This window comes from Artibeus jamaicensis, unplaced genomic scaffold, assembly GCF_021234435.1.
Source record: "Artibeus jamaicensis isolate MK-2021 breed Jamaican fruit bat unplaced genomic scaffold, CSHL_Jam_final scaffold_537, whole genome shotgun sequence".
Lineage (NCBI taxonomy): Eukaryota > Metazoa > Chordata > Mammalia > Chiroptera > Phyllostomidae > Artibeus > Artibeus jamaicensis.
In genome coordinates this window covers 20044662-20062543 of record NW_026522047.1, presented here as the reverse complement: position 1 = coordinate 20062543, position 17882 = coordinate 20044662, and the positions used below count along the sequence as shown (strand labels likewise).

At 36.1% G+C, this 17882-nt stretch overlaps 1 protein-coding gene across 1 annotated transcript in view; it reads left to right on the top strand.

Annotated features, from left to right (window-relative positions):
• LRBA (LPS responsive beige-like anchor protein) overlaps positions 1-17882 on the top strand; it is a 526673-nt gene that overhangs the window by 439094 nt on the left and 69697 nt on the right. Inside the window, exon 48 of the mRNA XM_037141420.2 lies at positions 16306-16473. Within this exon, the coding sequence (XP_036997315.2) occupies positions 16306-16473 (168 nt within the window). The remainder of the gene's footprint in view (positions 1-16305; positions 16474-17882) is intronic.

Sequence of the window (17882 nt, the reverse complement as noted above, 5' to 3'; positions counted from 1 at the left end):
CAGGTTCTGCTGCCACATCACACCCATGTGCCTGACTGACTCAGAACGTGCAGGTAAAAATGCTGGAGTAACTAGTCCCAGTGTAAAACGTCTACCCGCATCCACACAACTGTGATTCCTTAGAAGAAAGCATGTTCTCGGTGGAAAGGACCACAGCTCTTTCTTTCCAGGTTTCCCACCTGCTGTACTCCTTCCCTCCAGCACCTGATTTTTTTAAATGGACAACTGATCAGTTACCTTTAGTTGAGGATACAGTGTTTCTTCAAATTGTAACATAATGAAAAGTGGGGTTTTAAATGTTTTCATACAGTTGATTAAATATTGTTTAAACTTGAGCATTTTGGTAGATTGTAAGCCAGTGGTCTGAAGGTGCCTTCCAGAATGATTGTAAGATACAATATGATAGGTATAAATCAGACTTCCATTTTAAAAATGTTATGTTAATGGACAATTTTGCTTTACAGTTGTTTTTTTAATTCTTAGAGACACATCGGAGGCTTTTAATCTATGTGTTTGAGTAGTAAGTAGTACTGATGGGAACAGTTTCTGGAGCTCAGATAATGAACAATGGGTTTTTCTGAAGATGGGCAGAGTAACTCACCGTGATTCTTACCCTGCATGAGGAGTGAGACTGTGGTCTTAGGGGACCAAGGAGCCCAGAACACCATGAAAATCTGGAACCTGGCACCTCCCGTGAGTGAGTTTTAACTGCTTAGTCAATAATGACAGTTTGAAGGACCACTCACACTCCTTGAGTTGCTTTAAGTCCTTTTAAACAGCACATCGCCGCCTTTTAAATGTCTTACTTAGTCTTTGCCTTTTTAATATTCCTGTTTCTAACATTATAGAAAGTAGCCAAAAGTAGGAGTTACGTTGATGATCCTAAACTTGTGTGTTCCCTTTGTTGATGTGAAAGTCATTGTCAGTATGTATAAGGGGACTATCCGTCATGGGAGAGATGCGAAAGAATTAACTAAAAAGGTTCATAGACGTGTAGCCCTCTCTGTGCTTGTCATGGACTGTGTTGCTGAAGTGGTTTAGGGTGTAAGCAAATCACTTCATTTTGATTCTAGATTCTGCGCTCCTAATAGCTTTTAAATTTATACAGTTTTTGTTTAGCTGTCAAAATATTTAATTATATCATGCCCAAAGGTGTAAAGCTGTCAAATAAATCCTAGTTTAGGCATAAACATTTGCGAAGTCCCCTGTGCTACTACACCCATCGCTGTTACTGGGCAGCCTGAGAACCTATCTGGGAGGAGGGGTGTGTTGAGGAACATTAGCTCAGCAGGTACAGAACAACATTGGCCCGATGAATTGATGATTACTTGTAAAACAGCAGGTAGTAATGCCCCCAGTCTTTGTAATTCTCCTCTTTGTAAAAGAAAGCAGACTGAGAGTGTGGTGGGTTCTTCTGGTCAATATGCACTGTAAGAAAGCTGTATTTTTGCACAAATATGTATTCTTTCTTTCCTTGACTTAACAGTATTTTTGTTTGTGTGTTTTCTCTTCAGAAACGAATGTACCCCGTTCACACTTTATGCTCCTCCCTCTTACTGTAGAGTGTGTTGCTATAGGAAGAATGATCCCAGTGACACAAAGGGAATGTTTACACTGAGCAGCACTTACTAGAAGTTTAAAGTTTTCTATGCAAAACATTCTTTCCAGCTGCACTGAGTGTGATTGACAAGTTTTTAAAAAGTATCTGTTTGACTTGTACATGCAATGTCGTAAAATATTTTTAAAGAAGGGGAAAACATTAAAATGTTAATTGCCCTTGTCTGGTAATTTCATAAGTAAAATTTTTTGCTATTTGATGACATTATTTGGAGATAGACTGTGAGGCATAAATACTGATGCAGACTTTACTAATGCAACATTCACTAAGAGGTAGGGGACTAAAGTAAATTAGTTCTACTTTGAAGCTTTTATTTTCTTCCCTTTCAAAATGAATGGGAAGGTCCTTGAGAGGCCCTTGAATGAAAGCTGCTTTTCATTAGTGCCACCAAATACCTACTTGAAAGAGCTGAGTCCTAACTGAACACCCACACAAGAGAAAGGGAAAGCTTCCTTTTTTCTACTGGAGGACCATCAGCTAAATAGCTCTTGGCTTCTCTTTTCCAATCAGGTGGTTTCACATCAGAGTTAATTACTCCCGTCATTTATTCTAATCACCCTTCTCTTATGGCTAGCTGCATTCTGTCATGGGGTGGCATCATTTGAAGCCAGTTAAGTTTGAAAACCACTGCAGGGTACTTGAGGCTCATTAGTGAGGCCTCTCCATGCCTGGCTTTGGATTTGCTCCCTGATTAACTCTGCATCTCTCTGCCTTGCTCCCCCTCCCGCCACCTCCCAGCCCCCACTCCTCAACTCAGTTGCTCTGAAGAGGAATGTTTCAATTAACTCTTGCCTTGCTGTTTGTCTTTGCACCTCCATATTTAATAAAAATCTAAATGCTTATATTGCTAAGAATAGATTTAATAAATTCTGGCCTTACAGCTGCATCCTTTGTGATGAATTGAACTGAAAAAGTAGAATTTCTACAAAGGAGAGTTATATGTTTGAACAACAAAGGAGGAAAATGGTGGTCTCGCAGAATAAATACATCTGTGTCCTTGATCAATTTGTCCTATCCTAACAGGCAGTGATTCCAATTCTGATTTTAGTTCTGAGTGTGCAGCTTATCATAGAAGTTATCTGAGAAGCTTAAAAAATATCTCAAGTCAGATTTATTTGTTTGACATTGTTGTTTATTATTATAGTAGTTTAATTTAGAAGTGTTTGCCAAGTGGCACATTTCAAAGGTATTAAATCACAAAAGCAAATAATGTTTGTGCTGTGCTTTAAAAAAAATAAAAGAAAAACATGTAATCAGTGTCCTGAGTAGTTTGAGACATTGTTTATGTAGCATTTAAAACATTTTCCAAAAATTAATAAAATTATATATCAAGTTTGGTAGTTAAATGAAAATGTTTATTTAAATAAGAAAGAAGATAATTTTCTCTATCTTTTCTACACAGTAGTTTCATTTAAAGCACTCATAGTTCATGTGCCAACACAAAATATGATACACATTAAAACACAGGAAATCACATTTTTTAAGTTGCTGATGTTCCTCAGTTAGCAAAATGAGCTCTTAGTGTTAATTCTCATCTCAGAATGCTTTCATGGATTGCTTCTTTATAAGAGCTTTTGGACCTAATAGTTAACAGATATGTTAATATTCTCTGTTATGCTCTAATTTTTAAATTTGATTTTTAAAATCTAAAGAATATATAGTTGAATTAATGGAAAGGAGGCCTAAAATATGTGATTTTTTTTAAAGCTTTGTTTTTGAGTGTCTACTATGTGCTCATACCAAGGATGCAGATCTAATTTCTACATTGAGGAATTCACATTTTATGAGGAAGACAGAAAAATAAACTGCAATACAAGGTGAAAGTTTTAGTTTTACAAAGGTATGTGTAAAAGCAGAAACCAGTTGAAAGAACAATAAAATCTGCCAGGAAAGCTTGCAGGCGGACACGGTGTATCAGGTTTAGTATACGATCAGCTTAGTGAATATCAGTGTTACGAAATGATGGATGTGAAATGCTCGAATCCTTAATATGAAATGGTTCCATATTTTTAGAATTTTCATAGTGTAGCTTTGGGATACACTGTTCTGTTTCGAAAGGATGTGTAGTGGTTAGTACCACGGCTCTAGGAGTCAAATGTGGGTCCAGGCTGCCACTCTGACCTGTACTACCTGGGCGACGTTAGGCAGTTCATTTAGCATTCTTAGCCTCATTTATAAAGTGGTTTTTAGAAATGTATGCTTATCTCATAATACTGTTGTGAAGTTGAAATAAAATAACCCATGTAAGATATTTAGCATAAAGCTGAGCACATCGTAAGTGCTCACTAAATGTTAAATGCCGCTGTTATTATCATGCTGTTGTTTAGCTGGTCGGTGAATTTCTTCCAGGTTGTTCTTCTGATACGTTTTCCTGGCATGATCTATTATCTTCCTGAGCCTTTGTCATTTGACGTTATTTGACATTATTTGCATCCGTCTTCCCGATACTGCTCAAGAGAAAATAAAACCTTGGAAGATGATACTGTGATTTCCACTTCACTTTTTCTTCTCTCTATGTCGTCATTCTATCCTAAATTTGACTGTAGGTAACAAACTGCAGACCTTTTGTTTACAATGCCTGGTAACCACAGAAAGTCTTCAGATTTTCTAAAACTCTGCCAGATTAGCATTGTATCAAGTGTTTAAAGTTCCCATGGTCAATTTCATGCTATACAGAGCTTTAAGATCATAGTTCCTGAGTATAGACACAGAATTGTGCTAAATCACAAGAGTTTCTTAAATGCCATTCATTCATTCAACAGACATTTATTAGGGGGCTACTGAGTAATTAGGTCCCTGATCACGAAATGGGAAGAATATGACACCTGCCCTTTGGGGTTGTCATTATGAAGATCAAACAGACATGACAGTGACCAATTAGAGAAGTAGATTAAGTGATGCATTTATTTATTTATTCAACTAATATTTTCTGAGTGCCTGCTGCTTATTAATCTTTGGGACTATAACAGTGAGAAAAACAGTATAGTACCTGCCCTTTTCATGTTTATTGTTTAGTAAGGGAGATAGATAATAAGTAAGAAACTAAACAGATATATAACTTGTGATAATATATACGTAGTATAACAAATATAATAATAGATGTGATAGAGGTACCATGAAGGAGAAACATAGGCTGTCATTACATTTTTTAACATTTTATTTATTCATTTGTATAATTTTTTAAAATTTGAAATAAAATTGACATATAACATTATATCCATTTCAGGTATACAATGTCATGATTCAATATTTATATATATTGTGAAATTATCACAAGTCTAATTAACATCTATCACCATACACAGTTATAATTTCTTCTTTTTTTTCACTCTGAGATCAAAAGAAGAAATGCCTTATTTTGCTTCCCGGGAAGATTGGGGCAGGCTTCACCTGGGAAACTATCTTTGGCCATAGTCTTTAAGAATGAGTAGAAGCTGGCCAGGGAGAGAGGGAGGTAATGGAAAGGGCATTACAGGTGTAAGAAGCTGCGTGAACAAAGGTCTTCGTATTACAGTACGGAACCAGAGCTAAACTTAATTCCGAAGTTAATGGGCAATATGTGTGTGAGAATACTTGTGGAAAGATAAGGCCACAGGGAGTGTATATGAACAATATTTAATGCCTTTGTAAGTAAGTAACATGGATGTTTTTCTTGGGGCAGTGGTACCCAAGAGGTGGCTGCCAGACCTGGAGCATCAGTCTTCCCTGAGAACTTGTTAACAAGGCAGATCTTGGCCTCAGCTCTAGATCTACAGAAACAGCCTCTGCTGGGGGCATCCCAGAAACCTGCACTTTAACAAGTCCTCCAAGTGACTCCGGTGCGCGTTGCACCAGACGGAGAAAGGCCGCCTCACAGAGAGGAGAACCATGGAAAGTTTTAAGGGGAGTCGTGAATTGCCCAGGTTTTAGACAGCAGTTAGTACAGAGGAGGAGTTGAAGAGGAGACTTCTTTTAATTTTTAAATTTATATTGTATTTTTTCCGTTATCATTTAGTCCCCTTACAGCCCCCCGCCCCGCCGCAGTCACCACACTGCCGCCCGTGTCCATGAGTCCTTTTTCCTTGATCCCCCCACGCCCTCACTGTGCCCCTCTTCCCTCAAAGCCATCTTCCTACTTTCCACCTGTGAGTTGGAAAGGAAAGGTTTTAGAGATAAAGAGAACAGTTTGGATAGTGTTAGAGTAACTGAACCAAGAAGTAGTGAAGCACAGAGCCAAGGATGGTCAAAGTGGAAGGAAAAGGAAAAATGAACTTGGAAGATACTTTGGAGGCTTGTTATCTGACAAGGTTTTGGCATTCCAGGAAAAGAAGTCAAGATGAAGGCCACAGCTTCCTGACTGGGTGGGGGACTACACCCTGCTAATCCAAAAAAGAAGCGAGAAAGAATTTTAAGAGGAAAAAATCATTAATTTTCTTTTTGGTACATTAACTTTGAGTTACCTGAAGCACACACCAAAAAAAAGTAGGCTGATGGGCAGGTAACATTTTGGACTTGACTCTGGAGATGGTAGTAATTGCCAGGTAAGGTAGTTGAAGTCTGGCTCATCGTGCCACACATATGTTAGAAACTGGGACTGAATCCTGGGACCGAATCCTGAGGAGAATGGACACTGGAGAGACAGACAGGAACAGGACCCTACATTTAAAAGTGAGGACGTAGAAAGGGAATCTGGAGGTGGGGTATCAAGGAAGCTTAGAGAGGAGAGATGTAGAAACATAGGTGCCATGTTGCAGTGAAGTGAAGGGAGGAAAGGTACTGTCCATTGGACCCAGTGAGACATGGTAACCTTTGCAAAAACATTTTCAGTTGCTTCTGTAACAGAAAGATGAGAGATTAGTTTAGAAATTGAAACAGAGGTAAGGAAGCATAAATAACAAATTTACTTAAATCTTTAAAGAAGGGCAGGCTGTTGATCTCATATTGCCCAGATGGTCATGGCTGCATAAAAATAATTAAAATGGACCCTGTTAACTAGACATTATTCTACTGATAATTCAGAAAGAATCAGACTTACAATTTATTGTGATTTAGAGAATCATAGACTTTTATCACAAACGTTCAGGAATTTCTAGGAGTGGACAAACAGAGGCTACTTCCATCTGCTGCTAAAATGAGGTGTTTTTTATGAGGTTTGTGAATATATCCACATTGTCTACAGATTGAATATATCTGACTTTCAGTAAGTGTTGTGTTCTCTATAATAAACTGTAGCCTATGTCTATATGATAGTTCTTAAAGCACATAACTACACAGCAGAGTAGACAGTGTGTTAAGAACTCTAACCAAGAACTTTTAAAGATGGTTTACGGATGACGTTGTAGTTGATAGAACCCCTTACCTTTATTGTTAGGGAGATCATAGTGCCTTCTCTCCTACGCAGCCGCATCTGTTCAGAGATTTGTACGTGGCTAAAGAATATACACTGCAGAACGTTTCTCTTTCACACTTGAAGACAGTGTATCTCTAGTGTCGTCCTAAGGAATAGCCATTCTTCATGAGCTGAGAGTTATGAGGACCTTTTCAAAACTGCATCAAAGGTCATTTTGTAGTCTGAAGGTGCTTTGTGCTTTGTAAGCTTCATCTTTGTTTTCCGTTACGAGAAACTGTATTTTTGAAAGGGTTAAATACAGTTAATCCCTGCGTGTTCTGTCTTACCTCAAAATACCATAAAAATCCGAATGTAGATTCAGTTTGGGGATTGAATAGAAAGCTTTTCTGTCCAGTGTTGTGACCCCCAGTCACCTGTGGCTTTGAGCATTCGAGTTGTGACTGGTCTGAACAGACACGTGATGTGCATTGCAAGTGCGAGACACATGCCAGGTTTCTAAGATTTAATGCAAAATAGCAATTTTATATATGTTTAATATATATTTATATTTCTGATTAAGTATACTCTGTTAAAATTAATTTCATCTGTTTATTTTTGAAAATGTGGCTACTAGAACATTTAAAACTACACGTGCGGCTTATTTTTCTGTTGGAGAGCACTGGTAGAAAGTTTTGGTGGTCACTTTGCTATCCAGAATTTTTTTGGCTATGACATCTCAGTATTAGATGTGAAAAATATTTTAATATTTAAGTAGTATACATACAGGGTCAGGCACAAACAGTGCCCCTTTTTTATTACATAAAAATTTTTATTACAAAATCACAAGCGTGTAATTCTCTAACATAGCAATATCACATTCAAGCATACCATATGCCATTTTAGGTGAAATGTTCAAATTGCTGTCCATCTCGTGTGAGACATTCACATACCCTACCAACCACACTGTATGTGTTATTTCTGCCAGACCCTGTATTTCTGTTAGAATTAACAGCCCTAGATCCAAAAAAGGCTTAGGGTTAACTTCAAATCTCTAAAAGTCCAAAATACCCATACCAACCTCAAAACAGTTCATCTTCTAATATACAAACGTGTTCCTTCTCCAGTGTGATGAAGGCCCAGAAGGGAAGGCTGCGCATCACCCTGAACCCCCTCTCCCAGTCCCCGCTCACGTTGGTAATCAGTTGGTGTGCGGACATAGCTTAAATCATTCTAAAGTCTGTCCCCTCCTCTTCGTCCTGCCACCCCTGTCTGGAGGCCCTCAGTGCCCCACACACTGACTACTGTAGTCATCTTAGAAACGGATGACCGTTTGCCTTCCTACCCACCCTCAGAGGAGACATCGCACCTTGTCATCCCCAGAAGAGAGCACAGAACAGACTCTGCAGTAAGCACTCAATAGATGTTTGTAGATTGGATGTCAGAGCTGCTGATATTAATCAAAAGTTGCAGAATGAAAAAAAGGCTCTTAGCCCTACACGTAATGTATGTATATACAATCGCATACACAAAGTGAGTGCAGATGTAATTCTCTGGCTGAACTTGTCAATGCTTTAAACGTTATTCAGCAACTTTTGCATTCGTATTCCTTAGTTTAAGTTTTCAGTGTTTCTTTATTGGGTATTCTTGGAAGTGATGATATAATAAGTATTCTGTTTTGCCAAGGATTTTGATTTGCCAATATAAGTTTTTGGCAGTCAGTCCAAGGGATCATTGGTGCCATGAAGACAGCTCCTTGTTTTTGTCCGGGGTCCCCATGGGATTAAACTACATCTGGCAGTAAGTAGGGATTTGGGTCTGGCCCTCTTCAAAGGCAAGAGACTGCTAGTATTTATCAGATCTCTGTGGATAAGCAAATGGGAAGGGATTAAATTTTTTGGTTTTGTTTTCCTTCCTTTTGTAACAAGAAAATGAACTTCTAGAAGTTCATATAACAAGTTAATACATTTTTTTCCGTGGTTGCTGAAGATGGAAGCTTTTTTTTCTTATACCTACATGGATAATTGAGAACTTTAGATTCATATTTTAGTTACTTAAGTGTATATTTTTATAACTAGTGTATAGAGAGCCTAACAACCATTTACAATGCTCAGAATTAATTTTGTAGGGATTTTAACATCCGTAAGTATTAGGACATCATGGTTGGCATTTGAAGGCTCTTGTTGCCTGTTTATCTGTGAGGGAAAGTTGACTCAGAATTACTTTCTGAGGAGAAACTCAGCCCTGTCTCAGGACCGGCCACTGTGCCTTCCCGGTGGCTGTGGACCTGCCCCTTCACAGTTTGAAGAGACTGTTCGCCCTGGGACTCAGTTTAGCTGGTGTCGAAGCCTGCGCTGCTGCGTTTAACTGACAGAATGCAGTGGCCACGTTCCAGGTGCTTGTCATGGAGTGTAATCTAGAATTTACCATTCAAAGCCTCACCTAAGAGAAATAATGTTTATGCAGGATTGTCTGAAGAATATGCAGTCTTTCCATTTGTCTGTACTTTAAATCTATCCAGGATTAAGTCAGTCCCTCTGAGAGTCACATACCTGGATTCCATCATATTGCCAAGGGAGGAATTTCTTATCTCAGGAATAGAAATAATGTGTTTTTTTAGGCCATCTGGTTTACTTTTACATCATGGTCATATTTGACTCTTGTAAGTGTTCTTGTCTCTTTCTTTATGTTGCCTGCTAGAAAGCTGAGGGCGAAATACACGGTGCAGTTTTAACAAGTCTACAGAATTTCATGGTGTGGTTTTTATGTACTTCTTATCATTATTTTTGCATTACCTTACATATGTTCAATGTATTATCTTGATGACTATGCATTGTCGTGAGCTGTAAATTGTTTTCTGAATGAAGTCATGCAAATGCAGACAAATAATAAAATAGATAGGTGTATCTGCCCTTTCATTTTATATAGCAGTTCACCATCCATTCTTACAGAATAGAATTTTTTAAAAGTTCCATCTCCCTATGTGTATTATACTATAAATAGTTTAAAATATCTGTATATTATGAATTCCTAGATTTTAGATTAAGAGTGACCTAAGGTTGAAATGTTAATTAAATGTTTTAATGTTCTGTAGCTCTAAAGAAAATAGTTGGATAAAATGTCAGCATATAGGTCTATTTTAAACATTAGAAAAAAATCATCTCCCTGAAAAGGAGGGTAATTGTACAAGTTTGCCTAATCCTTTTGATCTTGGCACACAGCAGTACAGACTTCAGTTGAGATTAAAACTATGAATTTCAAAGGAAACATGGCCTTCAGTGTGTAAAATATATAACAGCTGGTTGACTAGCCCATTTAAAACTACACAATAACAATCGCAGACAGAATGATTCTCCTGCCGGAAGATGCACGAGTGCTTGATGGTTATATCAAGATGTGATCCTGACTCACGCTTTTCCTTAGCAATGATGTAAATGGAGCAGTGAGCGCCGTGGCACAAGGTCTCTTTTCTGCCCAGCAGTTCAAGGGCAGTTTAGAAGTACACGACTCTTTTTAGTGATGTCTCTGTCTGTTTTTCAGCATGAACTTCACTGTGTTGTCGACTAAATTTCATTGTTTGTAACTCAGATGTAATTTTTTTTCCTAGCATCCAATAGTTGTTTTTCTTTTTTCTTAAATCCTTGATCCTACTTTTTCCCTCTTTGGTATTCATGGCTTATTGTTGTTAATGTCACAGCCTCCCACATATTTTATGCCCTCAGAGTTAAAACTTTTCCATGTAAGTAGTATAAAATTTGTCTCACATTCTTGTTATGTATTAATATTAAGGTAAATATCTGAATTCAGAAGCTTGTGATGTATGGGAGAATGCTAATTCATGTTAGTATATAGTTCATCAAAATTTTAATATTTTCACTATTGCATTTCATGTGAACAAGTACTAATTTTTAATAGGTTAAGTAATACATCTTTTACAAATGAAGAGTAATACGGGTTTGTCACTTTTGACTAATCCTATTTGGAAAGCACATTTACATTCAGAATTTGTATCTGTTATGAAAAAAATGTTGATTTTTCTGTGACCTTTGCTCTTTGAAAAATGTTGATATAACATAGCAAATTTTCTATTCTTTCCATTTATTTTGAAGAAGGAAATTATAGGTAACTAAAATTTTGCTAAAGTTACTTGGATTCATCACAAATTCAAAGCCAGTACCGAAGGAGTTAATGTATCTTATTAGGGGGACAGGAAATCTGGCAACTATTGCAGAAACGAGACCTAATGGTGCACACAAACAATTTGTCAGTCTTCTTAAATGTGAATAGCTTTCCGCAAAGTGGCTGCTCTTGCTTTGTTTGAACAGGCTAAACTTTTCCTTTTTGGACTTTAAATCTTAGAAGCGAAATGTGATCCACATATTCAATCAAAATCATTTAATTCAAAGCATATTTTGATTGGAACAAAGTTGACATGGAAAGAAACTCTAGAATAAAAAAGTTGAAAGGACTTTATATCATATATTTAGCAGGAAAATTTGAAACAGTTCTAATTAGGCCGAAAAAAACAGCTTTCTTCAATGTAAATTACAAAGGTCATATATCAATGTTAAGGAAACATTACCACTAGTGTTTGAAATCCAGCACATGCAAACATAACAGACCAGTTCATTTTAAATGTGTGTGTGTATGTGTGTGTGGAAGGCTGTATTACATGTATTTGAAATGAAAAATACTTAAAATTCCGAGTCCATAATGTTGTATATTACGTTCTTGCCAATCCAAACATGAACTCCTTTGAAACATATTACTATCTACACTCAAATGAATTAAGACTCTTAATTATAAATGCAATTAAAAATATATGAAACAAATTCTTGTTTTTTTCTTCCATTGAAAATATGATTAAATGCATCTTATGATCAAATGTATATTAAGTCAAGAGGGTTAGTCAGTGGTTTTTATTTTATCTGAAACTTACAGATCCATCACCTTGTGTCTCAGAGCCGGAAAGGGTGCTCTGGGAGCCGGGGAGTGCAGGGGTGGGTAGGTATGCAGAAATGAGAGTCTGGGCTGGCTGCAGGGACCTCTTTCCTCCTGGTTACACAATTATTTCTACATACAAAGTTTATAGATAATATTTGTTCTTTTTATTTGGTTTTTTATGAAGATCATTTGTCCTTTAGATGTCAGTAGCTTTTATTTAGTTGTTTTTTTAATGATGTGATATGAGAGCAAAGTTTAAATAAACATTAGCATTAATCTTGGAATTACAAGTATGAGAAGCACAAATAATATACAAGTAAGGTTTCCTGGTCTTGAGGTAAACAATTACCGTAATTGAAATTGGTAATCTTGATTTTATGTAATTTTTACATTAGAGAAAATTTGATTAAAAATAAAAGGAAATTGTTAATGTATCTCTAAACCATTCGTTAGATTAAACACATGGTTAATGCCTATTATTTCTGAATTTTTATTCTTAAATAGCTTAGAATTTCTTGTAAAAAACAAACTATTTCTACACCAGTTATTATATTATTTGGCTGCACTACAGGAAACAAGAATAATTTTACACAACATTTTTATCAATAAATAATTCATTGCCTTAATGGATTAGTTTCACAAAAACATAGATTACATTCTTTCAATGAGATTTATTGTTAGACACATACTCATGTATGTTATAATTATTTCTGACACAGGGTCTTACAAACATGTTAATTTATGAATAATTTACTATTATCTTTATAATATTAAAGGTTTAATTTGTTGATGTTTCAAACAAATGAAAGTTACTAATAAGTGTCTGTATTCGACATCTGTATACTGTACTTTTTATTCTATCTCAAGTGTTCTGGTCTCTGTTTAATAGATCTCATTAAAAACCAGATATCAGCCCCCAGACAGTTTGTCAAGACTAATATGAGTCCCCCTGGGTTGCTCTGACAATTTGTGTGAGGCTTCGTGGGATAGTCTTTTCATAGTCTTATTTGATCCTTAACAATTGGACATTAGTCACTGATTTATTTTATAATAACTCAGATGAGTTGCATATTATTGTATTGTGTTGGACATTTCAGTGGATTTTCTTCTTTACAAATTTTACTCAGAACACACATTGGATGTAAATGATGTATTCAGCCCGCTAGGGGAGTACTAAGGGTTGATTGGTTAGTTTGGGAGCAGCATGGGAAGCCTGTTACTGTCCCCTGGCTGCAAACCATATTTAACTCCAGTCTTAATGAGGACTGTCTGTCCAAAAGGCTCTGAAAAATCTCAGATGTTTAGCGTGGTACTGGCATGCATTTATTTGTTACTAAAAATGTGGATATACATAAGTATTTTATAAACAGTATTTTTTAATCTTAACATATAAAAAAAGAATTTAAAGAATTTTAATATGTTTTATGATTTATATTGTGTTTTATGAATCTGAAAAACAGAAGTTATACAATATAATCCTAGGGTACTCTATTTAGAATTATTTGGGTTTTCCTCAAAAATTTTTTGATCTTTGTCTTTACCTCTACCCTCAAGTCCTTAGTGAGTACATTTGTTTATTATTAAATATTTTTGGTTAGGCATTTGTCATGTACTGATATGATAAAAATGTTAAAATCCTAAACTGACTTTGTACTGAAATGTACTAAAACTTTTTGGAATTCTCTCATATCCTTAGCAGTTGTTCTTTTTTAAAGCTTTAGTATATTGCAAGAAATGCTTGAAAACTGCTAATGATATTTTCATTTAAAAATTATTTTAAAATTTATTCATGAAAGTAATATGTTTATCAGCCTCTGGAAAAGATGTTGCCAATAATTCTGTGACAACTGTAAACCCCTCAGGGACTGGCCAGTATGACGGGGAGGGGAGGGCTGACCCATGCACGACATTGGTCGCCATCTCTGCACATGTATCAGGGGCATCCTGTGAGCACACAGTGTCTTTAAGTTCAGCATTTGTGGTTTAACATGATGAAGTGGTGTCAGCATGTACAGGTCTCAGCATCTAAATCTAACCAACTGCACCATTTTGAACGTGCGTGAAGAAGTAATCAACATTAGTAAAACTCACAGTTCTTTGTTTGATGGCACATAAAATAGAATCACTGAGTTCTTAGGGCTTTAATATTGAGAAAAGGCATTTGTACTATGTCATTTGCTGAGCCTTCCACAATTTTATAGTCTCAAATCACAGCGCCACGGGTACTCAGGAGACTCCTGACTGTTTTATCTTATTAAACAATTTTGAAATCATTAATTTTTAATTAGCTTGGATGTAGGGTTTTTATAGTTTCAATAGTGTGTGTATATGAACTGAATGTCTTTTATTTAAAATACTGGCTAGAGTATTATTTACCTAAATGAGTGAAGGTTCTTCCTGAGAGGACGTGCTGTGAGTTTGCTTTCTATGACTGCACCTTTTTTGTAGATTCAGAAATAGATAGAGTTTTTCACCAGTTTATTGACTCAGATTTTGAACAACTAAAAAAGGATGTAAGCTTGAGGATATGTATAGGTTCTTCCCTGATTGAAAGTTCTAATTAAGTGAATTGGAGAAAATTAACTGAAATTAGCTGTCAGAAAGTCACATTTAAATGAGTGATGAGCTAGTCTGGCAGTAAACATTTAAATGATATAAATTGCCATTTAAGTGTATGGTTTAATGTTTGTCATGCATTAATGTGACATGAGACTGCAGTGACAATCAAGCAGCTTGCTCTAATTTGAACATATTTAGGGCTTTTGTGTGGAGTGCACTGCACACAAATTAAGACAATTGCTGTTTTTATGTGTCACTTTAAACAAGCCCCCCCCCCCAGCATTTCTACCCAGGGCCTAAGTTAATGAAACAAACGTATCATTTGGGGTGTAACTTGCATTAATAGTTCCTGGATTTTTTAATTGTTTTTAAATCCACGTACTTTAAATAGGAATTTATTTAAAGTTATTACAAGCCATTCTCTTCTTATCCAAATGAAATAGGAAGCAGTTTTGTGCTCTTAGCTGTTTACTAAATTTATAAGTATGAGTTTTATAAGAAATCTAAAGTAATAGCATTCACAATTGAAACTAACCAAATATTTTGTAGTTATATTTCATTGTGGTATACTTTGGAATATGAGAATTGCCTAGAGTTTTATTTACAGAATATTTTTTTATATTTTAAAGTACATCATATATCGTGAAGCCATGTTAAATATTATTAAAGGAAATATATTTGAATCCATCCAGAAACATCTTTCTTATTCATAGGCATTTATTTTAATAAAGCATATATGTACACAAGTGTACCCCTGTGAACTAATAGGAACTTCTTTTTTCAGGAGATGGATTATGTCTTACTGGTAGGTTGCTGTAGAAGTTAATCAGTTTTGTTTTAAAACCAACAGATTTCTTTTTTATGTTACTGATAATATAGCAAGTCACACCAAACATGATCACAGCCATACACTTATTCACCTAAAAATAAGAATTTTAGTGAGAAACATTACTTAAGTATAACTTGGTATACTTCGCGTTAATCTTCAGAATTAGAGTTTGAGAGATCTCTGATGTGCATCAGAGATAAAGTAGTCTATAGTATCAAACTTTCATGCTGGAATAATTTTGAACAATAATGAATAATATAAATATGAATACTTATCTGAAAAATGAGTCTTCAGTTTTCCTAAGACTCTTGAACGTTTCTGGCTTCATTCGATTCAGCGAACATTGGTACCTGCCGTGTACCAGGCACAGGACTGGGAACTGGCCTCGTAGTGATGAATCGGAAGTGGATCCTGTGCCCTGCATTTCTGTTGAATACTTACGTTCATTAATTATTTATTGGACAGTTATGTTAATGACATCAGATACTTTGGAATCATTTAATATTAGTACCTAGAATAATGATTCAGTAATTATAAGTATCCCTCCCAAGTTCTAACTTGTTGGCATAAAAACTCAGTTGAAATAATAAATGATTTGGTTACTGTTGTTGCAGTAAACAACAAAATGTTTATATTCAGAAAAATTGTAAATATTTTAAGTGCATAGTAAGCATGTGATGTTTTCACATTTGCTGTCCCAAAGTGACCTTTACCTCGTCTGACTTTTCTTCAGAGCATAAATCAAGTGCCCATCAGGCCCTGAGCTACTAGTGTGACCCAGAGCACCAGCCCTGCCTGCACAGAGCTCGCTCGCAGAGGGTAGGGTGATGCTGACGTGGTAACTGTAACCCTCTGTTACAGTTCAGCGTGAGAGTACTGGAAAGACTCCAGTCATTAAGAAGAAGAGAACAGATTCTGGTGGGAAAAACCACATCAGAATAAATCTGTTAATAGTAAATTTAACATTAAACTTTACTGCTTATTCTAAATGTCTCTACATGTTTTTAAAATAGAATTCAGCATAATAATACGATCTATGCCCTTTTTCAGGCCCTGGAGAGTGAATTTGTTTCCTGCCAGCTTCACCAGTGGATTGATCTCATTTTTGGCTACAAGCAGCAAGGGCCCGAGGCTGTGCGATCCCTCAATGTGTTCTACCACCTGACCTACGAAGGCGCTGTCAACCTGAATTCACTAGCAGATCCTGTATTGAGAGAGGTAAGTCATCCGACTGGGGCCAGCAGGGACCTTTAGACTACAAGGGACTAGGCACTACCTTCCTGGGGCTTCCCTTTTACTAACGATGAAGCTGGAACCAGGTGGCCGGAGTGACTGAAGCAGGATAACCTTTCCGTTAGCGACTTGGTTGGGACTTGAACCCAGGACTTCCCTCCAACAAAATGTTTGACTGAGTGTAAAATGAGAGCTTTTGTTTCCTTTGTCTTCCAGTCACTTTATTTATTCACTTTTTGTCGTAGTTGACACTATTACAGATGTCCCCCATTTCACCTCCCTTGTTCCCCAAATTCCATCCCTCCCCCACCCCACCCATGACCTTCGCCACATTGTTGTCCATGGGCCATGTATATAAGCATATATGTTCTTTGGCTAATCTCTTCCAGTTTGAACCTATTACGGGATAATCAACTTACAATTTTTATAACTTTGAAGACTACTTACTAATTTAAAGTATTAGGAAAATAATTTATTAAATAAGATTGTAAGCATAAATCTATTTAAATGTGATAACACACATATTTATATACCTCTCCTATGGTGCATGAAGTGCATGTGTAACTACATAGAAGGTAGTAGTAGGATGAAGTCTAAGACTTGCTTACAGCATCAAACTTGGTGTTGGGTGTGACTGTTTATCTTTCTTCTTTATTTTCTTACATAACACACTCAAGAATGTTTTTGAGAAATACAGGATTCACCAAGAAGTCTGTATATAGTCTTGCTTTTTTTTCTTACTACTTTAATCCAAATATACATCTTCCTGATTGTAACCTACATCCCGTGAAAAGATTTTACAAGTGAACAGATATCACTTTAAATATCTATACAGTGTTAGGGCAGGACTGTATTTAAGAGACCAGGGCTTTGATTCATAGGGAAAGGTGCCCATCACTTTAGAGGGCACATTACTTGTACTAGGTAAGGCTTGTCATTTTTCACCAGTACTTGGTGCATTCCCTTATAATTCACTGTGTGACCTGGTCATGTTTACTGTATGTAATAAGTATGTAATGTGTATATAGCACAGAGTTAACTCTATTTGCCAGTATGTATTATCACCTAATTTATTTGCTACATTAAGTATTGTGTTAGCAATGTTTGAATAGTGCTACTTTGTTCTATAAATGTCCACAATTCTTCATCAGATATACCACATTTTTTATTTTTTATATGCCCTCATATCAGTGATTTTCAACCTCTTCCATTTCATGGCACATATACACTAATGACTAAAATTCTTCAGCATACCAAAAAAATATTTTTTTTCCAATATGACCAAAAAATTGGCATAATTTGGATTCATTCACACCATGTAGCTGTTGTTGTGTTGGCTCTTTTTTTTAATTTGAAGTTTGACAACAAAACAATCAAACAAGCAAAATATAACC